Below are 27,924 nucleotides of genomic sequence, written 5' to 3'. Positions count from 1 at the left end.
AAAAAGTCACTGCAGGAATCATGGTGTGATACATGGTGCACACCCTGAGAATTGACAACACTGAATTTTTTTATCAGCTCATTTCATGACAATCACAAACAGCATAAATGATACTGTGAAAGGCATTTTCCATTTTATTCACATTAGGTCTAACCCAATTCCTCTTTGGCCCCACACCAAGGGCTGAATTGTTGGGTGGCTCCTTCAGAGAAACCACCAGCTGTGGCCACTGCATGTGAATGCAGCTGACTGTCACTGCTCAGGTTCTAGCTCCAACTACCACAGCAAACAGATGGATCAGGAGAACGTCAAACTTGAGGGCTCAAAAATTTACTTCCTTTTTATCTGCTCAAATTCTTAGCAGATTTTGAATTTTAACTAAGACTACTAATGCCTGACCAGGAGACAAACTTAAAGAAGGGAATGGGAATAGTGTTTTACAATAAGTTGGTTTTAGGACAGGGATACCTGAAAATACAGCTCTATGTTAGGAGTATGTCTTTATATGAGAGTTTGGCAGGCACTTCTGGAACAAGGGAAGTGGGGAATGGTATTTACTCTGGATTGGTGGCTGAGAAGTGCTATGTAAAGCTGTTTATCCAGGAAGAATAGGAATTTTAAGAAGATAACCACCTTAAAGAGGAAACAGAAAAGATGTATTAAGAAGTATCAGTATTCAGTCAGTCTCAGGAAAAGGCTATTATGTTACCCAAGGGGAAATCTCAGGGAAAAGGCAATCCAGGGGACAGGGTGGTAATGAGATATCCCCTTGTTGAGCTATTATCTACAAATATCATCTCCCATTTGGTTGGCTGACTTTTTGTTTCCGGTTTCTTTCGCTGTGCCGAAGCTTTTTAGTTTTATATGGCCCCGTTCATTTATTTTTGCCTTTATTTCCCTTGCCTTTGGGGTAAAGTAACACTTTTACTTCTTTATTTCCAATTTGGATGCCTTTTCTTTCCTTCTCTTGCCTGACTGCTCTGGCTAGGACTTCCAGAACTATGTTGAATAAGAGTGGTGAGAGTGGGCATCCTTGTCTTGTTCCTGATTTTAGAGGAAAAGCTTTCAGTTTTTCACCATTGAGTATAGTATTAGCTGAAGGTTTGTCATAGATGGCCTTTATTATGTTGAGGTACTTTCCTTCTATACCCATTTTATTGAGTGTTTTAATCATAAACGGATGTTGTATCATCAAATGTTTTCCTGCATCTCTTGATAAGATCATATGGCTTTTATCCTTTGTTTTGTTAATGTGGTGTATCACATTGATTGATGTGTGCCCCTGTGTGTATGTCAAACCATCCTTGTGCCCGCTTGATCTTACTGTATTATTTTTTTATGTATTGTTGTATTTGACTTGCTAGGATTTTGTTTAGGATTTCTGCATCTGTATTCATCAGAGATACTGGTATGTAGTTTTTCTTGTATTATCCTTGCTAGGATTTGGTATCAGGGTTATGCTAGCCTCATAAAATGTATTAGGAAGTACTGCCTCTTCTTCAGCTTTCTGGAAGAATCTGAGATAGGTTCTAAATCTTTGAATGTTTGGTAGAACTGACTAGTGAAGCCACCTGGTCCTGGACTTTTATTTTGGGGAGGTTTTTGATAGTTGTTCAATTTCTTCACTGTTGATCAGTCTATTCAGATTTTCCAATTCTTCATGGTTCAGTTTAGGAAGGTTATATGTTTCTAGGAACTTACCATTTCTTCTACACTATTGAATATGGTGGCACACAGTCTTTCATAGTATTCTAGCATGATCCTTTGTATATGTCACATCTGTGGTACTTCTCCTCTTTCATTTCTGATTTTGTTTACATGAGTCTTTTCTCTTTTTTCCTTAGTGAGTTTAGCCAGGGGTTTGTCAACTTTATTAACCTTTTCAAAGGACCACTTCTTTGTTGTATTAATTTTTTGTACAGTCTTTTTGTTCTCTATTCCATTCAATTCTGCTCTAACTTTTATTATTTCCTTTCTTCTACGGACTTTGGGTTGCTTTTGTTCTTCTCTTTCTTTAAGATGTGATGTTGGGTTGTTTACTTGGGATTTCTCGTTTCTTAAGATAGGCCTGTAATGATAGAATCTTCCCTCTCATTACTGCTCTTGCTGCACCCCAGGAGTTTTGATATTTGTCCTGGCATTCTCATTTGCCTATATATATATGTTTTTACCTCACCTTCAATTTTTTCTTTGACCCAGATATTTTTCAGTAGTATGTTATTTAATCTCCATGTATTTGTGGGTTTCTTTACTTACTTTTTGCAGTTCATTTCTAATTTCAAAGCACTGTGGTCAGAGAATATGCTTGGTATGACTTCAATTTTTTAAATTTGTTGATGCTAGTTTTGTGACCCAGCATATGGTCTGTCCTTGAGACTGTTCCATGTGCCCTGGAGAAGAATGTATAATCTGATGTTATGGGACAAAAGGCTTAGTGAGTGTCAATTTTGTCCATTTGGTCTAATGTGTCATTTAAGGCTGGTATTTCTTTACTGATTTTCTGTTTGGATGATCTATCTAGAGCTGTCAATGGAGTATTTAGGTCCCCTACTGTGATTGTTTTTGTCAATTTCTCCCTTTAGTTATGTTAGTTGTTGCTTTATACATTTTGGTGCTCCCTAATTGGGTGCATATATATTGAGAAGTACTAATGTCTTCTCGATGTAGTGTCCCCTTTAGCATTATAAAATGTCTATCTTTGTCTCTTGTTACCTTTGTTATCTTAAAATCTATTGTGTCAGATACTAGTATGGCTACACCTGCTTTTCTGTGGATGGATGCTATCTGCTTGGAGAATCATTTTCGACCCTTTCACTTTGAGTCTATCTTTGTTCTCTGCAGCTTAGATGTGTCTCCTGAAGTAAGCATACGGTTGGATTTTGTTTTTTGATCCAATCTGCTACTCTGTACCTTTTTATTGGTGAATTCAGTCCATTTACATTTAGGGTGATTACTGATGTATGAGGATTTCCTATGGCCATTTAATCTTTTATTTTCTGGTAGCTCTGTGCCTCCATTGGTTCTTTTCCTTTGTGTTTCTGTCGTTTTTGTTTGGTGGTGTTTCATACTCTTTTCCTTTGTTTCATCTTTTCTTAAGTGATGTGTCTCAGTTTTGTATGTGTCTGTGGTTATCACTGGGTTTATGAAAAGGAAATTTCATATGTACAGTGGTCCTTTTTCTTCTGAATGCATCTGGCATCCATTCCCCTTTGAAAATTCAGACCTTTACGCTCCCCTTTTACATCTCTGTGGTCACAAAGTATCCCTGTTTATGTTGCAAGTTTGTTGGTGACCTTACTCGTAGTTTTGTGACCTTATGTTCTTTGTTTCAGGTAGAACGACCCCCGTACTTCCTGCAATGGAACGCTTCTGGTGATAAATTCCCTCAGCTTCTGTATATCTAAAAAAAGTTTTTATTTCTCCTTCATATCTAAAGGATAACTTTGCCAGATACATTATTCTTGGCTGGTAATTTCTCTTTCAGTAGTTTGAATATTTGGTTCCATTCTCTTCTAGCTTATAGAGTTTCTGCTAAGAACCCCAACAATAGCCTAATGGGCTTTCTTTTATATAGGTTACTTTCTTCTTTCCCCTGGCTGCCTTGAGAATTCTCTCTTTGTAATTAATTTTTGACAGCTTCAAGACAATGTGCCATGGAGAAGGCTTTTTTTGAACTGAGGTAATGAGGTGTTCTGTTTGTTTCTTGGATTCAGGATCTAGCTTTTCCCACAGATTTGGGGAGTTCTTGTTGACTATTTGTTTGAATAGGTTCTCCACTGCCTTCTCCATCTCTTCTTCTTCTGGTATGCCTATTACTCTTATACTGTTTTTTCTGATGGAGTCAGATAGTTCTCGTAGTTTTCCTCCTTTTTGTTTTTTAATGCTCAAGTGTCTCTCATCTTCCCTCTATGTCATTTCTAGATTTCTATCTTCAATATCACTAATTCTTCCTCCTTCTGGTCAGCTCTGTTTCCTATGCTCACTAGTTCATTCTTGATCTCTTTTAGTGAGTTCTTCTCTAGAATTTCTGTTTGGTTCTTTTCAAAAGTTTCAATCTTTTTGGTAAAGTACTCATTTTGTTTATTGATTTGTTTTCTGAGCTCACTAAGTTGCCTGTGTTTTCGTGCAGCTCGTTGAGTTTTTTTCAGAACTGCAATCTTGAATTCTCTGCCATGTAAGTCACATATTTCCATGTCTTTAAGTTTGTTTTCTGGAGATTTTTCATTTTCTTTTTGAGTTGCCTTGTTACCTGGTCATTCATGGTATTTGACAGATTCCTTCCCTGTCTATGCATCTATGTATGAGTGGCACTTCACTAGTAGACTGATAAGAAACCAACCCTGCCAACATCTTGATCTCGGACTTCCAGCCTCAGAACTTTGAGAAAATAAGTTTCTGTTGTTTAAACTACCCAGTCTGTGGTATTTTATAATAGCAGCCTTAACAAATTAACAGTGTTTTATAACCGTTTTTGAAAACATTTCCAGGGCAGACAAAATGAGGCAGCTCATGACGTTGGCTGCCCCAGGCTCTGCCCAGCACTCCTACGGGCTGCAGGGATCAATGTCTTAGCTCATCTATTACCAATTCTTAACACAGCGGGAAGCTCTGGCTCAGAGAACAACCACCACAGTTTGGAGCTGGAGGAGTGGGATGCTATGAAGAAAGTCTTCTGGGGGGAAAAATGGTACAATAAACTATTGCTCATGTGGACAACTGTTGAGAGGCTGTTGATGGTATAGAAAAATGGTAATAGGAATAAGAATAAGCAAATAAAAATATAAAATTATTAACTTCAGGAAAAAAAGTTATATAACAAAGGAAATACACTCAACAACTTTGGTTTGGAAGTGAAGAATATTTATGTAGTAATAATAATAGAATCTAAATAATTAAGTAACCTCAAATTTTAATAAATCTATGCAGGAAGTGGAGGTGAAGAATAGGGAAGAGAGGTAACGAAATGGTAGGTCCTGCTATCTATCATATAATAGAAAATCAACATCTAAAATGGATGAATATATAGCTGTTTATGAATATCATTGAAAAATATGAATATAAAAATGAGAAGAAATTGCTTCTGGGAAGCAAAACTGTAAGAAGGGCAGAGGCTGTTTTTTGGTACTACTCTCTCCCCTTTTCTATACTATTTGAATTTTTAAACCATGTGCATCTATTATTTAATAAAAGTTATACTTAAGGGAAATAAAAATTATGTTCAGTTAAGGGTTCTATGTCATTCTTTACATTACTCTGTTGAAAGCTTACACTATTTTTTTCTAAATCTTTTCAATAAATGTGATGAAGCTGTAAAAGAAGGAAATACCAAGGGAATCTAGGCTAATCAGAAGGTTTTTACCCTTGGATTAAAAGCCATCTGGAAAAGGAAAACTAGCAAGATAACTCCACACTACAAGTGGCAGGTCATCTAAAACCAGGAGGACTTCTTTGGTATCACATAGAGCTGTACAAATCAGAACCCCCTGAAGACTGAATAGGTCTCTAAAAGCTGCTGGTTTCAGATCACTGCAAGTTGGAAACCACTCATCAATGAACATTATCCCTATCACATTGATAGTTTGAAAAATGCTATAGCACAGACTTATTGACATTTTACCTAGATGTCTATATTTATAGGAACTTACTAACCAAGTGTGTTTCTCATTTTCAAAAGCACTACTTTACCTATACCATACATACATGCAGTCACGTACAATAAATAAAAACCTATTTAAAATCAATCCACTCAGAGAAGAGAATCTACCCTTTTCCACTGCACTTACCTTCAATGCATTCATTTATTCAACCATCTATCTACTACACATCTACTATAAAGAGGCTCTATCAGACTTTATGAGAATGAGGACATAGTCCCTGTCATCAGCAAACTTAGTGGAGTTAGAACACAGTGGATAATCACTGAAATGTATGCCAGACTTCAAGCCTTTGCACAATACTATGATGGAATAAAGCACAAGGATTTGGAATATGTGAAGTTTGTAAACTGATGCATAATAGTGATATTCTCTTATGGTATACATTCTTGTAAAGCTTCCAGTGCCAAACTGGAAGCTTTATAAGAAGAGTATCAAACTTTGCTCTTGTCCAGATAATAGGTCAAGTAAAAGAGAGGCTGTAAACAAGGTTATGATTACCCCAGAATGACTTATGAGTGCATCTCAGAAACTGTCAACACCAAGAGAGAAAGAGGAACAGAGAATTTCATTGTCACTGATAAGTGGCAGAAAACATTAGAAACTTAAGATATATTTTTAAAAACTCAAAAGGTATTAAGAGTTAGCATCTTAGAAAACTGTACAAAGCAGAGGTGTCAAATTCTTATAAAATATTGACAGGGTAAAATAATCCTGCATCTGTCAACTGAACTAAAATGCTTTTGATGAAATAGTATCTTTGTCTGAAAAACTTTCACTGATGGAATGGAAAGAAATTGCTATCCTTTCTTCAACACTTAATACATATGTGCCAGGCACAATGCTCACTGCTTAACAGTCCAAAGAGTAGTTAAAGAGCAGCCAAAAGCCAGGCTGCCAGGGATCAAAAACCAGTTCTGCCACCAAACTGGGGACCTTGGCAAGCTACCAATCTCTCTGTGCCTCTGTTTCCTCATCTGCAAAATGAGGATAATAATAGTACCTGCCTCCTAGGATTGTGTGAGAAGAGAGAGCACTGTCAGGCACACAGTGCTACAAAAGTGTTAGCTTCTTTTTCTTGAAACTAGCAAGTTGGCAGACAGAGCCAAAATTCAAACCCCAGGACAAACTTTCTCACTCTTAAACAATATATATATTGACTAAAAGAGAATTTATTGATAATGAGTCCATCAACAGTGACACAGTGCTCTGGTTTTTGGAGATAAAAAACAAACAAAACAAAACCACAAATGGATGAAAACCCAGCAGTAACCATCAACGAAACGAGTGAGGCTTGCTAATGGAATCAGGTGGAGAAACACCATCTAGGAGAGGGAATGCTGTGCAGTGGACAAAGTACTGCACTGGAGTTGGGAAACCTGGGTTCTTACCCCAGCTCAGCAACTGACTAGTTGGGTACCCTTGACTGGCCACTTAACACGGAGGGTCTGAATTTCCTTATCTGTTACATAAAGGGGCAGATAACTCTGAGGTTTCTTCTAGTGCTGACATCTATAATATTATGACCCAACAGAACATATAGTAGTTTAAATATGTACCTTTCATAAAAAATAGGTATTACTATTAGTTTTCTGAATAGCTCCTGTACTTCAATAGGTACGTCATCTAGAATGTATTTATTGTTATAATTTTGGTCCAAGCAGTTGCAGGAGAATGAAATAAACATTATAGAGAATAATTCTACAGTATATTTTAAAATCCCTTTAAAATATAAACAAGTTAATCTGAGAAATAAAACAAGAATAATTTTGAAGACAATGTAAAAATTTTTCAAACATATTAAATTTTTCAACAGGGTAAAAATGTAAAGCATCTCTTACATATGTGGTTAATAAATATTTTAGTATATTCAGTTTTATAAACAAGTTGAGAAATAAAACAATTTACCTTTTTGCCCATGACGACTGCTGAATTTGTCTCCAATCTCTGGACGCCTTGTCTGTCTCAGCAGCATTTTGATTAGAAAAGCATCTTCAGCATTTGAAGATATCATCACTTTTTCAATATATGAATCTGTTGCCCCTTTGTAGCTAGTGTTAAGAGGAAATCAACAAAACAATGTTTCCAAACTGCCATTTGTGAACCTACCACCACCCAGGTCATGTTTTATTTAATACCTACCACAGAATATTTTGACATTCCCATTTTGGGCTCTGAAAAATTACTTTCATTTTCAATATTAATTCAATTACAATTTCCCCTTTTTAGTCCTAGTTTATAATGGCTAACATTTACTAAGCATTTACTATGAGTCAGACATAATGCAACTTAATCTTCATAATACATATTATTCCCATATTGTTATTCCTCCCTTATAGACATGGAACTGGTGCTTAGAGAAGTTAAGAACCTGCCCAGGACATATGAAGTGGACCTGGCATTTGAGCTGAAGCCTGTCAGACTTGACTCCAAGTTCTTCACCACTTTTACTGAGCTTTCCCATTAATTGTTTCACACTTTGCCTCTTCTCTTACCTGTTTTTCATACAATAAACACTATTAAGAGTCTACTCTGTGTCAGATCCTTGTAGGCTCTAGACATACAAAGATTAAGTAGACATGGCTCCTCCCCAATGAACTCACAATCCAACAAAGGAAGAAGAGAAAGGGAAGTACAGTGAAGATGCCAGTGCTGTGGAGAACAGGAAAGATCCAAGGGAGACAAAGGTAAACCCTGTTAGTGGTTGGAGATGACAGTGGTGGTAGAGAGGAACTGCTTCACAGAGGAGGTGACCCTGGAGCTGAGACCTCACCAGCAGAGGAGCATTCAGGCAGAGGGAGCAGTGGGAGCAAATGCTGAAGGCCTGAAGTAGGATGGTATGTTCTGGAGAGTAAGAGATGATTTACTAGAAATATGGGGCCCAGTATACAAAGGGGTAAGGCTCGAGAGGTATGCTGAGGATCATGGATGGTCCTGTATGTATCATTATTTTATTTGGCCTTTATCCAGCAGGCAGCACTGTCACTGAGAGTTGTACTCAATCTACTCAAGTTTTATTCTAGTAACTCAAGACAGTCACATGACCAGATAAGTAACTTAGAAAAAATAATCACTCTGGCAGTACCATAGAGAGAGCCTGAGGGATGTGAGGAGGTGCAAGACTGGAGGCATATGTGCAGTTACGGAGAGGAGGGCCAGAACTCAGACAGCAAGCGCTGTCATTGAAAGGATAAGAGGACAGCTAAGGTGACAGAACCTATACATTTTGCTGAACCTACAGGCTTTAGGCTTTGTGTGGTAAATAAAAGGGTCAGGTTTGTGTTGCAGGTGACTGGCTGGATGGTGGTGCTGCTCATCAAGAGAGGGACCCAGGAGGAGCCTGACTGGGGTGGAGAAAAGGATGGTTTTGGTCTAGATTTGGGGCCCCTGTAAAGCTGTCCAAGTATGGAGCTGAAACCACACAGGTGTCTATCTGGAAGTCATTAGCAAAAGGAGAGAGACTGGAACACTGGGAGGGGGTGAATCTTTCTGTGTATTTCCAAGGCACAACCAATACATACGTGATGGGCACATCTTTGTACTGTGGTTGCTGTGGCACACTGCTTCCTTCCAAAGGAATCTGAGTTACTGTGGGCATGGATTTATTTACAAGCACTTGTTTGTTTTCTACTTTCTCACCTAAGAAAGAAAGAAGGGTTAGACAAATTGTTATCATCTGTGTGATATCCAAAGATTATTTGGGCATAAAACTATGTGATCAGACCTGGTCCATGAAGTCTAGACATGGAAAAAAAATGAGTTCATAAACTGGGAACTAGAGTTCAATAGGTGAGTTTGTAATCTGGCAAGCCCAACTGAAAAAAAATCATAGATTCAGATTACAGTGTGCATAAAATTAAGAAACTGATTTAGGGGACCACATTAACAAGAGAAGTATCATGTCAGTAGGTAGCAACTTTATATATTTCTTAAGGTGTTAAAACGGATTTGGACCATTTATTTTTATTAAGTTATTTCAACGAGTAATAAGTCACTGCCAACTTAACTTGGGCAAAGGAAATCCGAAGATTTCTTTGATTTTCCTGCTGTTGTCACCTTTGCTTTGCATCTTTTCATGGTAAGCTCCCAGACCAACTATTATAGTTTTGTCACAATAAAGAGAGAAATGTTCCAAGGAGCAAAGGCAGCAAGGAGGGGAAGCCACGCACCATGTGGCCCAGGGCACCACAACAGATGCGGTACTCACCACTGTGACAAGGTCATGCAGATTTCCCCTCCTAAGAATCTCCCCCACCCAGCCCTTCTCTCCACCTCACCACAGCTCCTGCTGTCTGGTCCTGTGTGAGAGCTCTCAGTTGGGCCCCCTCTATTCTGGCTCCCCTTCTACTCTTTTCTCCATGTGGTAGTCAGAACGATCATTTCAGAGTGAAAATACTAATATGGCTACAATGCCTTGCCTCTGGCCCCTGCCCCTCCCCCCCATTTCCCTCTCTCCTCCCACTGATGTTCACCACACTCGCCTACACTTCCTTTGTTGTAGCCCCACTGGCCTTCTTTCAGATCCTTTAACTATCAAGCTGCACAAGCCCTTCCCACTGTTAAGAACACACTCCTCTCCCCTCTTCATTGGTTGACTCCGCTTATCCTTCAGATTTCAGCTCACTTCGTGAGGAAGGCTACCCCGATCTTCCTAAGTCGAATACTCTTGCTACCACAAATGGCTTCATAGCTCCTTATATGATTCCTTACTCTGGTTGTAATTTGACATGTTTGTGTGTGCTCCTCTGATCGATGTGTTTCCCACACTAGCCCATAAGACTCATAAAGGCAGGAGCTATAGGTTGCATCAACAACATTCATTATAAGCTTGTAATTACAATGGAGTCACACTTTTTAGAGGCATTAGGTTCTAAAGTCAGTCTATAAGCTAAGTGCACAAATGATGAAATAACAGTATAGATGTTGGGACATGACTTTCTTATTTTAAATATTTCCTTAAAGTGGCTTCTCTATGACTTAAAATTATAACTAGGAAAGTATTACTAGAATAGATTACTACTATGTAAAATCATATGCATAAAAAGACTGGAATGAAATTCACCGAACAATGACCAGATGGGTTGAGTCATGATAGTGGTTTTATAGGTTATATTTTTCTACCCCACTTACCAAATATTTAGATATATTACTGAATACCTTTTACAATTTAAAAAAGCATACATTAAATTTTGTCAAGGCTTTTACCTGGAGAACAAATACCATCTGCATCTAAAATTTCATGTCGCCAGATGGGTTTCCTTGTGGCAGCATCCAACATCGGCCCCATCACTTTATCAAAAGTCTGATTGGTGTATCGTTTTAATGTACATTTAGCATTTTTATATACTAGGCAACGCCCAAAACCTAAAGTGAAACCAAAGTAGGTATCAGAACCACCAGTAAAACAAAACTATGAGAAAACACAGATTTGCGCTATTCAATAGCCCAACCCCATTCTACTCCCCGCCCAAAACAGTCCTACATTTGGATAGTCTGGGACTGGCCAAACCAAATAACAATCTACTAATCTGAAGAACTGGCTCAGGTCTTCTCCTACCTCCTGTCCATATAAACACTGAAATCTCTACAACCATTTTCAGCATGGACTATATGTATTTTATCACATTGGAGGAAGGTGAGAGAGAGAAACCTAGCTGTCACTGTGATTCTTTCAGAGCACAGAGCCACATAATGTGAGAAAGGGAAAGAGTCTTAGAGATCACCTGGCATAACCCCTCTATCTCAGAGGCGCACAAGTGAGGTACAAAGAAATTAAATGGTCAAGGTCACCCAGCAAGTTGGTGGCAGAGTTGAGACAGACCAAGTCCACTGATCAGTCAGGGTTCCGCCTACACATCCTTTTGGTGGATAACTTTTGCTAACCTTCTCTGGAAAGTTGTCCTTTTTCTGACATTAGCATTTAGAGGAAGTCCCAAAGCAGCAAACAAAAAACAATTTTTCTCCAAAGAGCACAGAAAATGAAAGGGCAGGAAGAGTTCACCTCTGTCCTGAAGATTAGTTTAACTTTATTATATTTTGAGATCACATTTATCTAGTGGATGAGGGAAAAGGCCTGAGACTAACTAGCCATTTAAACATTAATAAGAATAAGCACAGGGAAGAGAAGAACACCTTCAGATGGGGCAAAGAACCGCAGCCACTGAATCCCACAGAGCCATCAGCTGCAGAGTTGCTAACATCACTTCCCAAGACTCTGCGGCCACAGCTGTTCCCTTTCCCCTGGCTTGGCCAAGCAGTTACTTCTTCTTTTCTTTCTAAAATTTTTATTGAATTTATTGTTTTGTTTTTAATCCTCACCCAAGGACATGTTATTGGTTTTAGAGAGGAAGGGGGAGAGAGGGAGAGAGAAACATTGATTGGTTGCCTCCCATATATGCCCCAACTGGGGACTGAGCCCACAATCTAGGCAGGGGCCCTGACCGGGAATCGAACCCGCAAACTTGTGCTGTCTAGGACAATGCTCCAATAACTGAGCACCTGGCCAGGGCTGTGTTTGTGTGTGTGTGTGTGTGTGTGTGTGTGTGTGTGTTTCCCAAGCAGTTATTTTAAACTGGATTTTCTCTCTAATCTCCCAGGATACACTGAGCCACGTCAAAAATTCACTGAAACAGGAAAATGTCTCAGGATTAAATGCTAGCTGTTACTGATTAAATAAATGCATGGCTGTAAAATACTTCATTTATAATTCTCCAGAAAAAGCAGAACACTTTCAAGAAATCTAAGATTGTGAATTTAGAAAATCAATCAGGAAAAAGTTGATTTCTAAATAAAATATCCATGCTCTAATGAAATTTTTAAATATGAATGTGACTGCTCAATGAAACAACACATTTCTACAAGTGGACAATAGATGTGTCTTCGAAAAAGGTGTTAGTCATTATGGCTCCTAGTAAATTGTGTATGGTCATAATAAACTCTGCTCCAAGAGCCAGCTACTTTGGAAACATTACATGATCTTCAAATTTCGTACAATGGCCTGCAACATGCTGGAGAGCAGTGTGAATCTGAACTGCATGAAATCAAGAACTGTTTTCTTCTAAGGGTAAATGGACATTTTATTTACAGGTGGTAGCTTAAAAGCTAGTGCACAGTAAACTCAGATCATTAAATTGTGCTGTGGAGTTTCTGACAGATATCACAAAGTCTTCAGATTTCCACATAAACGTTACCAGTTAATCAGAAAAGAAAACATCCAGTTTTAGAGCACGGCTGTTGTCATTTGGAGGAAAAAAGAGGCATAAATTAAGTGCACCCAACATTAATGCCAAAGACACATGTCTAGGAGTACTATTATGGCTGCCTAGCAACTACAAAGAGTGAAGGGAAGGCAGAGTGGGTATGCCAGAGAGCCAAAAGAGAAATAGAGATTATGAAGAGAGAAGTCAGACTTCAGGTCAGGTGATGGCTAACAAACCATAAAGTGGTGACCTACAAAAGTAAACTATCAACAAACTGAGAGAGAAAAGTGTAAAAATTATGAGCCAGGATTGATGTATGGATATTTTTAAACTTTTATCAATTTGTTAACAAAATGGTCTAACATTATGAGGTTGAGATATAGTACAATTAATAAAATAGCCTTTTACATAAAAATATTGCTGCCACCATATCAAACAGGTTTATTGTTGAATATATAACTAGATATATTCAAAAGCCATATTTCATTTATTGTAATTCCTGTTGGAAAATAAACAAATTCTTACATGTTTTCCGTTGAGGAATTATCTCAAGTCACCAATAAAGTAAAATAACAACAACAAAAAAAGATTGCTTAGTAATACACTGAACAAATTACTTCTACATATTCATTTTTTTTAAAAAGACAACACAACAACTGCCTCCTGTTTGTGTATAAAATTATAATTCTTGAAACTGACATTAGCATTTTGACACCAAATGATTTTTATATTGATCATCCCTATATCTAATTCTATACTAAGCCCTTTTGGTGTTAGAGCTTTGAAAATTCACTTACCTCTGTCCAATGAGGCCTTGTTTAAAACAAGAGCATCTTCAATATCATAGCCACTATAACTCATCACAGCAACTGTCGCATTCTGTCCAGCTGGCAGTTTCTCAAATTCTATCAACTCAATGGTCTTTGTTTTAACCATAGGTTTTTGTGGATATGCTAGTAGATACATGAGAGTATCAATTCTGTTTCGCTGGTTGTATCCAATGGTACCTTCATTGATATTGGAAAAAAACAAAATGCAATATTCTATTATGTCAAATAACTATGTAGCAATGAATATAGTGATAAACACACTAATTTCAGTAATCGAAATGAAGAAAATCTTCAAGTCAAACATTACAAAAGCAATACCCTCACAGTGCTAACTACTTTTAAAAGCAATTTTCCTCAGTAATATTAAAAGTCCCACAAAGAAGAAAAATCACACTCAAGGTATACTAATCTTAATAATTTCAGCTTTGTAGACTTATACAGTTAATCCCATTTGAGGAATTTTAGTCTCCGTTGGTTCATTCATAAGTAAGTCAACAATTCTGTATTCGGTTCTACTATATTCCAGGCACATGTCCAGTTGTGGGGGAAAGGTAACTGGAGACCACCACCAGAGCTGACAAACAAGGAGTTTATACAGTGGGGCAAACATAAAAAGAAATCAACAATTATAAAACTTCTAAATGAAAAAGAAAGCAGGAGAAACAGAGTAAAGAAAAGGAAAGTAAAAGCAGAGAAGAATAGGCTTATTCATTTAGTTAACTATTCATTTATTAAGCAGTTAATAAATACCTACTCTGACCAAAGTAGAGCTAAAAAGGACCATGCTTTTCCCCTAAGGAATCCAAGGCCCTGTCCAATCAGGGAGGGGCTTTTCCCACCTTAGCAGTCAGCCTTTCCACATGACTGGACCTTGAAAGGGTGTTACTGTAAACTAGAAATAAAATCAGAATGTTATTCCCCTTTCCCTATAGGGGTTCACAGACCTGCCTGAAAAAAAAAGCTTTCACTCTCATGGCTTGCTCCTACTCAGAGACCTTAAAACTGGAAAATGCGTATTTGCCCTATTGCTGAGCTTGAATGTAGGCTACTGAGACTCTTTAACTTCTCCCAGGTATCTCTTCTTTTCCCCTTTGTGTGGCTAAGAAGGTAGCTTTTTTTCTCTTGCATGTGCTTCCAGTGATACACCCACAACACCCACACACCCCAAGATGCCTATGTGTCATTTAACGGCGTTAAGCTGTAAGGTGAGCTGACACCAAAACACACTATTTCCTTTACTTTTCTCTGTACTCATGTCATTAAATCAATGGTGATTTCAATTCAGGAATGAAAATAATATATTTAGGTATGATGAAAGAAATTCTGAAATCTCTAGAGTACTAAAAAAGCGAGCACCTAGTACATTGCTGGGCTCACTATAGATGCTCAATAAATGTCAAGAAAATGAAATTGAAGAACTGCATTATATTCTTTATGACAGATATATCTGTGCTTAAATCTCTAGAAAATTTATCAAGATTCAGCTGAAAAACAATAGCTAAACTTAGTCTCATGAACTTTTTGTCCAGTTTACACTATAAATTGCCAATTAATTTATGTTATTTTAGTACCAACTAATAAAGTGTACAGGATACCTAGTAATAAATTACTTACTGTTTCAGAAATAAAATTACTGCTGCTTGGATAGTGGTAAAGTTCACTGGCAGTAAGTTTGTCCTTTTATGTGAAATCATTTAAAATTTATGTTGAGATTTCAGCTCCAATTGTATACTTTACCCAGCTTGAGGCAAGGGTTCAGGCACTGTCCCACCAGGCTGCCAAACATGTCTTCTGAAACCCGAGACAAGCATTATTATGCAGCAGGGGAGCGTGATGGCTGCACCTCTAAACAACCATGAAACAGACTGGATCCTGTTGTAAACTGTGCTACCGGGCCCAGAACATAATTCTTGGCCATTACAACTGACCAGTGAATGGATGAACAGCAAAATGGTTTACCAAATGTTTGGTGTTTATGATCTCATCAGAAAATTTTTCTTTGAAGACTTTTAAACAAACTTGAAGGAATATGCATGTGTATCTATTTTTAGCAGCACTGACAATGGTATGTAGGTTACAACATGATTTATGAACTATGACTTCTATATTGTAACACTTCAAAATGCCACCATACCCTATAATTGTTATAAAAATTATGACTGACTGACTAGCTATTTTGCCAATAATAAGCTTTTTGAGAAAATGTCATACAGAAATTAAATTATAAGACCACTCTGGGTGAAACATGTTCAAATTAGAATGCTTCTATTAATATTTTCAGCTTCCTTAAAAAGGGTATTATATATAAAATAACTAACCACAAGATGTTCTATAAGCTGAATTCTCCTTTTCTAGCCCCATTTTGCCATAACTATAAGTCACCAATGATTTCAATTTCTTACTATCAGGGTATAATTTTTCTTACAAAGTCATATTTTCTGGATCCTAACTTTCTTACAAAGCCATAGGTTGGCACAACAAGGTATCTAAATGTAGGTTAAAACAGTGAAGGAAGTTTATTTTACAGTGGGATGAAAACCAGTAAGAATGTACATAGCTTAGAAAAATGTATACTGAAAAAAATCAAGTTTCATGCATTTAACTATTTTTCTGTCTCCCTTTGTCCAATTTCTCTCTATTTAATCAACATTATTGAATATAATAAACTTCATTTAAAGTGTAAAAATTGATAAGTTCTGAGAGATATATACATCTGTGAAACCACCACTACAATCAAGATTCAGAACATTTCCAACTATACCAAAAGAGTTTCCCCTCTGTCCTGGCCCCAGGCAACTACTGATGTGTTTTTTATCATTACAGGTTAGTTTGCATTTTCTAGAATTTTATGTAAATGGAAATATACAATATATATATTCTTCTGCTACTTTTCATTTATCATAATGATTTTGAGATTTACCCATGTAGTTGTGTGTATCAGAGTTCATTCCTTTTTATTGCTGAGTATTATTCCATTGTATGAATATACATTTTGTTTGTCCATTCACCTGATGGATTTGGGTTGCTTCCACTTTTAGGCTACTATGAATAGAGCTGCTCTGAACATTCATGCACACGTCTTTGTGTGTTCATTTCTCTTGAGTAAATACACAGGAGTGGAATTTCCGGGGGGGGGGGGGGCCGGGTTGGTAAGGGTAGGGTTAACTTGAAAAAGCTGCTTAAGAATTTTCCAAACTGATTATATACTATTTTACATTCTCACCAGCAGCGTACGAGCATTTTGGTTGCTCCACATCCTAACCGACACAGTACATCAGTCTTTTCCATTTTAGCCATTCTAATGAATGTGTAGTGGTATCTCAGTTTTAATTTACATTTACTTGATGACTAATAACGTTGTCAACATGAGCTTATTGGTAATTCCTATTACTCTTTGTGAAGTGTCTGGTTTTCGTTTTTCCCATCGTTTAATTGAGTTATCTTATTAGAAAGTGGTTCTTCCCATATACTGGATAGAAATCCTTTATTATATAGATACACCACAAACAGTTTGTCCCCATTATGTGGTTTGAGGTCTCTTTCATATTTTTAACAGTGTGTCTTTCAAAGAGCAGAAGTTTAATTTTGAAAAAGCCCAATTATTTACTTTTTCTTTTTTATAGTTTGTGCCTTTTGTATTCTAACAAATCTTAGATTATTCAAGGCCATGAAGATTTTCGCTCATTTCTTTCTATATGTTTTATGGTTTTATCTCTTACTTTTAGGACTATGATCCACTTTGTGTTAATTTTTTGTATGGTCTGAGGTAGGAGATGATGTTCATTTCTTTTCTATATAGATATACATAGAGACATTTTATTTTGTTGAAAAGATTTTCCTTTCCTTTGAGTTGCCCTGACACATTCATTGAAAAACAACTGCCCATAAATGTGTGAGTCCATTTCTGGATTCTTGATTGTGTTCCACTCATCTGTATGTTTACCCTCAGGTCAATAACATACTGTCTTCATTACTGTGGCTTTAGAGTAAGTTGTTGTTGTTTTTTAAATCCTCACCCGAGGATATTTTTTCCATTGCTTTTCAGAGAGTGGAAGGGAGAAAGAGGAACATCGATGTGAGAGAGACACATCAATTAGTTGCCTCCTGCACGCGCCCTGATAGGGGCCGGGGATTGAGCCTCTAACCAAGGTATGTGCCCTTGACTGAAATTGAACCCAAGACCCTTCAGTCCCCAGGCCAATGCTCTAACCATTGAGCCAAACTGGCTAGGACTAGAGTAAGTCTTAAAATCAATTTGTATAAGTCTTCCAACTTAGTTTTTTGTTTCAAAGGTTCTTTTAAAAATATCACCTAATTTCTTCACAATTTTAATGTACTCAAAGATTCATTCATTCACTGTGGAAGCATTTATTAAGTATTTACTCTACTTACTTAAGCTGGCACTATGCTATAGTGATAAATAACAAAGACACAGTCCTTGTCCTCAAGGAGCTTATAATCTACAGTCTAACAGGAAAGGCACCTGGACCACAATCCACCGTGAATAGGAGAATGTGACAAAAGACATTAGTTTAGTTGAGAAGAATTTTAGTAAGTTTTATAGATGGTATCGCATAGAAGACATAACCTTTTAGAAGTTACTCAGCCAAACTGGGGTTCAGTTCCCTTGTCAGAAACAAAAAAGGTATGCATTATATCTGACAGCATTACTATTATGAATAAAAGAAGAAATGCACGTAAACCACTTGGGTTTTCAACAAGTGGCAACATTTGTCATTACTAATATTAACAATAATAGTAGTAATAAAAATATACATCCTACCACCCTGCAATATCACCAATTCTATCTCCAACTCTAACCTATATACTGCACTTTAATTTAACCTCAATAGGTACTCATTATTAACATGCTAGTTGCAAGAAATGCCACAAAAGCTTACATCTAAAATAGTTAATGATGGCCTGGCTGGGCGTGGCTCAGCGGCTGAGTGTCGGCCTAGGATCCAGGAGATCACAGTTCGATTCCTGATCCTCAGTCGGAGGCGTGTAGGAGGCAGCCGATCAATGACTCTCTCATCATTGATGTTTCTCTCTCTCCCCCTCTCCCTTCCTCTCTGAAATCAATAAAGACATATTTAAAAATATATATATCGCCCGGCCAGGCGTGGCTCAGCGGTTGAGCATCGGCCTAGGATCCAGGCGGTTGGGGTTCGATTCCCGGTCAGGGCACATGACCGGGTTGCGGGCTCGATCAATGACTCTCTCATCATTGATGTTTCTGCCTCTCTCTCTCCCTCACCTTTCCTCTCTCTGAAATCAATAAAGATATATTTTAAAAAATAAATAAATAAATAAATAAAATAAAAATATATATATTTAAATAGTTAATTATTTCAATTTTTTTTTTAACCAAGAGCAAAATTCTAAAAGATGACTTGCCAGGGACAATTTGACCAAGACACCTTTTCATTTTATACCCCTAAAAGGATAAAGAATTCTTTTAAAAAATTCAAACAGAAAGTGGGGAAGAAAATGTAGAATAAAACAAAATTTTATTGGGATCTTTGTATATTATGTGTTTTTAATATCTCCAGTACACCCATCTTACTGTTACGTGAGTAATAAAAGAGAGAGAACTATCTGCTTAGGAATGGAATCTATTAGAAACAAAAACAAAAACAGAAGCTGCCTTAGCTCCTGAGTTAAAAAATAAAAAAAGTCCCAGCAATTTGGAACTGAAGGAGAAGGAGTGGTGAGAAGAAGCCAAGACTAGGGGAGGTATGTGATGCATGTTTATTAACAGGGCTGATAATGACTGAAAGATCCTTTCAAACAGGAAAAACTGTTCCACTAGAGGATTGCCAACTAATAACATGGGCAGATATGAAAGAGTGGCTCATGTGAACTTGGATTCTGGTGCCAGGGAAAGTACGTACAATGTAGCTCCAACACACAGTCTTTACTTGTAGGAATGAGTGACCTAGAGACCTCACCATTTCCACACGTGTCCCCATGACTCTTGCTCTAAACCATGTCACAACAAACAGAGCCGTATCCACAGAAGGGAGGTGTTGCTCAATAGCACAGTAAGACGCTGTGTGGAAACTTGAACTTTATTAATAACTCAAAGTGCCTTAGATTTAAGATACACCCACTGCTGGAGTTTCATGTTGGATTAAAGTCAGCTCTCTCTCATGTATAAGGTAAGGCTTGCAGTCTCTGTGGTTTGTGCTAGTTTTGGTCTCCTTTGTAAGTGACAGAAAATGACTTCTACTCATTTCTTTACTCTGTTGAATGGCAGGAGTCTGTAGTGAAAGGCAGACAGTAAATTTTCCAGGTTGGCTAGAATATTCAGCGAATTAATTCTGGGCTACTGTCCACCTTTCACATGGACTAATGGATGAACAGTATATATTCTTCAGTGCATATTTAAAATAGGACAGTGTGCCTTTGAGTTATGAGCTGTCAAGACCGCACAGAATTAAAGTGACCCAGAGAAGCCCAACTCAAAGTTCTGTGTCGGCTTTATAGACCTGGGTCTCGGCTGTAGGTTTTCCCCCTCTGTTGGCCTTTTTCCTTTTGTGATTTTTCATATAGACCTCGCTCAAGACTTCCGCAGCTAGTTCAGTGTCCAAAGAGAAATGTGGCCATGTTATGAGCCAACTTTAAGTGTACTTTTATCTCTCTGCTTTTCTTTCTAGTCAGGTGTTTTATAATAACAAACAGTGACAAAGGCTTTTTTTTTTATTACTTAAGATATTCAGCAGCTTTTGTCTTCCTAGCGTCAGCAGTAACGTCAGAGGATTGTATCCAAGGAGCTAAATGTGCAGGACCCAGGGTCAGAGCAGCTGAATACACCAACCTCAGAAAACACAGACAATGAATTGCAAATGACACTCAAAACAAAACGAGAAAAAAAACCTTCACACAGAAAACTACAAAAGAACTCTACAGACACTGAATTGGCTTTCTGTACACACTGATCCTGCTTAACTGTGTGTGGTAACTAACTAAATGTTTCAGATACTCATGGCCACAAAACAGAGGCTTTTGGCGGGGGGCTGGAGAGAGAAGTTACAAAAATAAAAATATTATTTCTTTCCTTCAAGTCTCTTATTTAAAAACAACAACAACGATTCAATAAGTGGAGATAGATGCAGCCCTTTCTATTTCAATCTTCAAACAAACACACTAAAGAGTGGCATCAGCAATGAAGTGATTAGTCTTCCGTTAATTCTGCTGAAGGTTCTACACAAAAGGCGTATTGTTTCAGTCAGGATTCACATCATGAAACAAAATGGTTTGGTAAACCCAATAGAAGTGATAGCCCTTTCATGACACACAGGGTTCAGTACTGTATATTTCAACTTGTTAGGAAGTCAGAAGCACAAGCGGGAAATCAGCCTATACTGCAGCTGAGGATGAATGGGAAAGGCTAAATTGATGAGCCGCTGTTTAGCTTTTCCCACTGGGAATTATTCTGAACTGTCCAGGCATTACATCATTCAGGTAAATGGCAGCTGGACAACATGCTTCTCACTTCTTCACCGCCAACCAAAGGGGAATATAAAAACTTGAAAAGGAATATAGACTCTTTATCCATAATGAGAAATAGAATTCCTTAACTGCCAAGTTATAGTCAATGCAGCTGATTCTTGGTAACAAGGCTAACTGCATTCTGGTTGTTACCCAAACGCAATGCAAAGACCTTTGACAGTTTTTTCTTATGAAGCTCCTGTACCACACTTTAAATCAGAGATAAGTCATATTGATGTCATAGACATACACGAAAATAAAATTTATTACACTTATTAGGACTTAAATGATTTTAAAAAACACTTCGAAAAGTTTATAAGCAGAACCTTTGCCTGCCATTCTTTTTGTATCAAGTATGAAGTAAAACCCAAACTCCTTAATATACGGCACCCCTACAGCACGCCTCTAGGCCCACTGCACTCAACAGCCACAGTGAAGTACCAGGGCATTCCCATGAAGCGCTGGCTTATAACTCCCATACCTGTGGACAACGCCAGTGTCTTTAAGACTTAGTTCAGTTCTGTTCTTCAGAAACCACCTACTCTCTAACCCTAAGTGGCCTTTCTGCTCATCCCCTGAGCTCTGGCTGTCAGTCCGTCTTGGAATTGAGCACTTACTGAACCCCATTTGAAGTGCTGGCCTCCCCTCCCGATGGTGGCTCCCTGAGGACGGGGCTCGATCCTCACCTGTTTTCAGGCTCCAGCCCCACTGCCTGGCCCACAGGTGATACTCAGTAAATGTTACAGACGGGTATGTAGAAAAACTAATAGATGGTGGACGAAAAGGAAGCAAAACAGAAAGAAGGGAAATGAATTCAGAAACTGGTGTGACACGAAGTGGACTTTGCAGGAGCTCTAGGAGCAACTTCAAGGATTTAAGGGGTTCAATGGCTGCTACCCAGACAATTACTAAGCACATTCTAACACACACTGTGCACCTTTATTTCTATTTTCTTTTCCTCTCTTCCCTTCACCTTGAGTTTTCTGTTCTTTCTTCCATCTCTCTGGATTAACAACTTACATTTTATAGGGCTTTTCTCTTCAGATTTACCCCTTTATAATTCTGTGACATTTATTGTATGTTCCTTTGTTTGGTCAAAGGAATCGGTTCAGAGAGGTTTTCTCCATCTTTGTTTAAACTTCAGACATGACAGAGGCACCTACAGTATTACAGAATTCTATAGGCAACACTCTGAATCTGGTAACACTCAGGTGTTAGCAATGCTGACTGGCCAAACATGCGATACTAGTGAAGTAAGAATAAAGACATGTCTTTTATCCAAGTATTTAGAACCAAATTCAAGAAGAAAATCTTACCCATGGCTTGTTTTCCCATGGCACACTGATATGTGTTTCTTGGGGACTGGTTATGATGAGGGTATGGAATCAAACCAGCACAAACACCGAGAAGAGTGAAGGGTTCGATCTCCAAGTGGGTGGTATCTCTAGCAAGTTAATTAAGAATAGACATCTTAGGCACCAACTACTAAAATAAATACCTCTTAAAGGGTATGAAAATATTACTATCTAAGTCCCCATGGGACATAGATAATACTTATTTAAGTTTATATAAATATATATAAAACATATATAAATTTATATAATAAAACCTCAATAAAAGAATTTGATGCTAGTAAAACTGATAAATAATATATAATAAAATAAAATAAATTTCTATTATTTGTAGAAATACAAGAGAAGGAAAACAGTATGGAATGTCTATATAAAACATAAAGTATTACTATATGCTAACTAATAATAACTAACACTTAAAAAGAAATTATTAATTGAGCATACAGAAATGTAGATCAAAAACATCCACATAGGTGAGTAACTTGCTTTTCTTCACATTTCCAACTGCGATCAATGAGAGAGTTGTATCACCATTTTAGAGTAAGAAATACATCCCTTTAAGCATAGTTACTACAGTCCTACGGGAACCAATACTGTTACCACTAGCTAAGTGTAGCTTAGCTATTAAGCACTTGAAAAGTTACACTAGTATGACTGAAGGACTGAATTTTTAATTTTACTTAATTTTAATTACCTTACATTTTAAAACTCAAATTTAAATTTCAATAACTCTGTTCAGTCATTTTAAACCTTTTAAGTACGTTTGTAACAACTTACATTTGTGAATCTACTTTTTCAACTGTGTAATAAAATCAGATCAAGTATTTCCAATAAAACTTAGCATTCAAATTGAGATGTGCTTAAGTGCATACCAGATCTTGAAGACTTAGAAGAAAATGTAAAATATCTCAATATTTTCATACTGATTACATGTTGACATGACATTTTAGACACATTGGGTTAAATAAAATTATTAAAATGAATTTCATCTGTTTTTTACTTTTTAAATGTTGTTGCTAGAAAATTTAAAGTTATATAGGTGGCCTGCATTATATTTTTATTGGACAGCTCAGCTACAGATACTGAACACAAAGTAAGACATTACCTACTAAGTGACAGAATCTTTGTTACTTTTGTAATACCTTTTTGCAGAAAACTCAGTTTTGGCTAAATGATAAAGCAACTCAGATACTTTAATGAGAAGAGCAGCCAAATTATTTTTAGGTCTTTGCTGAAAGGAACACCTAGGATCTGTGGTCTCTACTGATCTTCTATCGCTTTTTCAAGTGTTTCTGAAGCATAACTTTAATAATTTCAATGGCTTACAGTACCTGTAAGGAGAAGTACCTTCCAAGATAACCTAATCCATCATGAAAAAATTAGTTACAACATAGGACAAAAGACCTCCTGCTTATAGATCTGTTTGTTTTTTCAGTACACACGTACTAAATTATGTCTCTACTTTGGTTACAGAATGAACCCAATCCCTTTGGATACTTTAGGCCTTTGTCAGGAGAGAAAAAGGTTCTAGGTTTTGTTTTGTTTTGAAAGAAAAAAAGCTTATAGTGACATTTTATAGCCTAGGATAAAAAAAAGTTGTTTTAAATGTACCGTTTTGTTTATATACTGGCCAATTTGGCATTCCCCATGTAAATAAAAACTACTTTTTCATATGTAAAGACTGAGGTGAGATGGAATCTGAAAATAAAGAAGGTAAACATTGAAGTTTCTTCCTTTTTCATGACAACTTATATAAGATCATACATTACCTACCTAATAATTATTCAAAATCTAAACACTCTGGATTTTGATTTTACAAAAAAGAAAGGAACATGATTATTCAAAATTATAACCACCATAAGTTTCTATCCTGAAGAGGAATTAGGAGGCTTCCTATTAACCATGTATAACAGCCTTAAATTTAGCTCAAGTTAAACTTAAGTAACCTGTGCCTTGTAATACAGGAAAAATTGGAAACAATCTAAATCTTCCTCAATAAGGGACAAGTTAAATTATGTATAGTCAGACAATGCAATAAAAAGCAATTAAAATAATATATTTATAACTACATCGAAAAATGTCATATATATAAATCAAATAATATAAAACTTTTCTATTTTTAAAATAGAATGAATTTAATGTATGGGATAACATGGTGATTTGACAATACTGATACCTGATAGTTATATTCATTTACATCGGTGAACAAAACAGAGAAAAACCCCTGCCTTCATGAAGCTTCTATTGGAGGAAGACAGCTAATACATAGATAAATAAATAAAATATACATTTTACAGATTTTATTGTAAGGCAATACGCACTAGAAAAATAAAGCAGTGAAGAGAGGTGGTCAAAGGAGAGGTTTCTATTTAAATAGGCTGTTGAGGAAAACTCAATAAGAAGGTGACAACTGAGCAAAGACCTGGAGGAGGTGAAGGAGTGAACCATGCAGGCATATGAAACAGTGTTTCAGGAAGAGGTACAGCCAGTACAAAGGTACTGAGGCAGAAGCATGCCTGGGGTGTTTGAAGAAGAGGCCAAGGTTAAAACAGAGTGAGGGAAGGGAGGTAGGAGATGATCTGGCAGGTGTAAAGCAGTGTGGGGGGAACATGTAAGAACCTGAAGGCCTCTGTAAGGACTTCAGAGGGAGATGGAAAGCCACTGGGGGATAGGAGAAGAGAAGTGACCACTCTGATCTATTAATAGACCATATGAGGACAAGTGCAAAAACAGTCGTAAGCCTTTTGCAAGAATCCAGGCAAGCAACGGCAGTGGCCTGGACTAAGGTGACCTGGGGAGGTAGTGAAAAGAGCTCAGGTTCTGGGTGGATTGAAGGTCCAGTGGTATGCTAAGGGTATATGTGGAGTGGGGTAGTCAAAGCTGAAACTGGGGTTTCTGCTTTGAGTAGCAGATAGATGGAACTGCTATTTATAGGGTTACTATATAATAGTTCTCCCTTATCCTCGGTCAATCTTGGAATGAGGGGTATAGAAATAGTACTTTAAGAGATTCATACCTTTAAGGAAATAAAATTGTGATTGAAAGCATTATTTACTAACTTATAATTAGACAAAAATAAAGAAGTATATTTCATCTGGTAACAGAAAACAGAAAAGTCTTTTCTTGATTGCAGACATAAATAGTTATCAGCTGGTAGGATTAAACTCCCTCACTACTTAACAATATAACTGCAAAAATTCCAATTTCAGGTAAGCAGTACATCAGCAACATGCATCAGACAGCAAGTTATATAAATGTCCTCTAAGGCTTCTAAAAAAAATCACTGTTTCAGAAAAAACACTGTAAATATATTACCATATCACCATATCATGTTTATATTTCACATAAGTTTAGAGGCATCTTCACCACATACTATGTAGGGAATTCCTGCACTGACAATAAGAATTCAGATATCCACTGATAAAATGCCCTCTAGAAGAGATAAATACATCTTTTACATATCCTGATTCATTAGTTCAACTTTGGCAGTAATTAAATATTAAAATCAGAGCAGCAATTCCTTTTAAAAAAATAAACAGTGCAAAATAAATAGAAAAGATAAGTATAAAAATAACTTGTTAGCAATGTTGTGACAGTCTTATATTGGGATAAATGATGGTTTATGGTTTATTATAAAAGAGTATATTTCTAACAGTAACTACTAAGGAGCACATAATAGAAAAACTAAAGACGAAACGAAAAGAGAAGGTAGTTTCTATAAGCAAAATAGGTTTTAATTATGGTTGTTAGGGATCCTACTTACTTATTAATTGTATGCTCATAGAGTGCGATGTTACAATCATTTTCTTCATTCACGTCTAGATATTCAACCAGGCTCTCATGTAAGAAATCTTCAAAATTTCTGGGAAAATATTGGTGAAACATACATTACTAAAAGGCATTTCATTATAATATTTTATATGCAATAATGGAAGGTACTGGCTTTCATTTACCCAAAGCACATACTCTCCCAGAGTATCAGCACATTGGGATACTTGAAACATGATATTCTTGGGTCATACAATGACCCAAATCACTGAAATCACAAATCACTGAAATAATAGTAAAACATCTGTGATTCTTGTCCATCTGGTCTCCACTTCTAAAAATATCTTTTATGACTTTAGGAACTCCATATGACAAGAGACCCAAAGTGTCTATATCAACATATGGATGAAAGTCTTTCTCTTACTATGAACACTTAATAGTGCACTAATTTACACCAGGAATCTGTAATCCCCATGATCTAAGTTGATCAGTATTTTAAAATATCCAAGGAAGTTCACATAGAGAAAAATAGGTTTTTAACAGGCTGATATATTTAGTGGGGAAGAATTAAAAGATTAACAGTGAAAACATACTATTCTTAAAAGCTCAGGTAAAATAATTTTACTATTGAATATACTATGTAAGTGACTACTAAGGAGATTGAGAAGTTTTGCTTTTGGCCATTTACCTGTACCCCTGAGCCAGCTCTTCCATATGCTTATTTGTGACTGCAGGTTTTCGTTTCTTAACAATTATGTAGGGTCTGGAATGGAAAAAAATTAAGTCAGCAAAAAAGTTGGGATATGAGGGAACCTGAAAACATAAGAAAACTCTTATTTCTGTATTGCTTGAGGACACCAGGTAGTTTTTACATGTAAGTGTACTGAGGCCTATTTTCTCTCTCACATGTACATACACGGACATACACATCAGCCCGTGTCTGTATGTGTGCACATACACATGTATACATAGCCAGTACTTCTCCAAGTATCTTAGGTGAAAAGGCAACTAAAAAATGATACTCAATAAGTCTAAAAAGGAAACAAAACCTTTAGTGTCATATTTTAAACTGTGTAAATGCATCGTATGAAAAGAATCTCCTGCTTCATATTGGAAATAAGTGATCTACTACCCATGAAGTTAGTATGCAGAGAAGAACTGTCACTGAGGACTTCAATGGAGGGTCTGATGAATATCTACTGTTCAGAGCAGTTTGATTTAGCATAAACATCACTGGGTTACAGAGCAGGCTACCTAAAGCTACACATGACCAATAAGAGTAGCAATCAGTTTGCAGAGAACAATGCTTTTTAACTTTGCGATTTTTCGCAGTGGGTGTAAGGTAGACAGCTTTTGGTCCACATGTTCTGGTAGATTAAACTGTAACTGTCAGTGTTGATCTGGTTCTGAGGGCTTTGCCACCACAAGGAAACACAGACACAAAGGATGGCATGTGGCACTAAAACGTCAATGGCTGTTGCTATTTGGATAAGCAGCTCTTACAGAGGAGCAAGTAACTACCAGACACTTGTGCACCCTACCCTAAAATCCAAATGACTACTTGAGGACTAATAAGCACTTTTAAACAGTTAAGAGGAGCTGCACAATTACAAGTTGCTGAAAA

At 37.0% G+C, this 27,924-nt stretch overlaps 1 protein-coding gene across 7 annotated transcripts in view; it reads right to left on the bottom strand.

The window, feature by feature from the left end:
• POLR3B (RNA polymerase III subunit B) overlaps window positions 1-27,924 on the bottom strand; it is a 98,038-nt gene that overhangs the window by 21,592 nt on the left and 48,522 nt on the right. For all 7 annotated transcript variants that reach the window (XM_081128737.1, XM_081128743.1, XM_081128738.1 and 4 more), the window contains 7 exons: window positions 26,989-27,063; window positions 26,296-26,394; window positions 22,497-22,624; window positions 13,651-13,860; window positions 10,860-11,018; window positions 9,176-9,293; window positions 7,563-7,705 (listed from right to left, as the gene is read on the bottom strand). In XM_081128737.1, the coding sequence (XP_080984863.1) occupies window positions 7,563-7,705; window positions 9,176-9,293; window positions 10,860-11,018; window positions 13,651-13,860; window positions 22,497-22,624; window positions 26,296-26,394; window positions 26,989-27,063 (932 nt within the window). The remainder of the gene's footprint in view (window positions 1-7,562; window positions 7,706-9,175; window positions 9,294-10,859; window positions 11,019-13,650; window positions 13,861-22,496; window positions 22,625-26,295; window positions 26,395-26,988; window positions 27,064-27,924) is intronic.

Source organism: Miniopterus schreibersii (genome assembly GCF_964146895.1).
Source record: "Miniopterus schreibersii genome assembly, chromosome: 2".
In the NCBI taxonomy this organism is placed as follows: domain Eukaryota; kingdom Metazoa; phylum Chordata; class Mammalia; order Chiroptera; family Miniopteridae; genus Miniopterus; species Miniopterus schreibersii.
The sequence above is the reverse complement of the archived record's forward strand: the minus strand, read 5'-3'. Positions and strand labels throughout refer to the sequence as shown.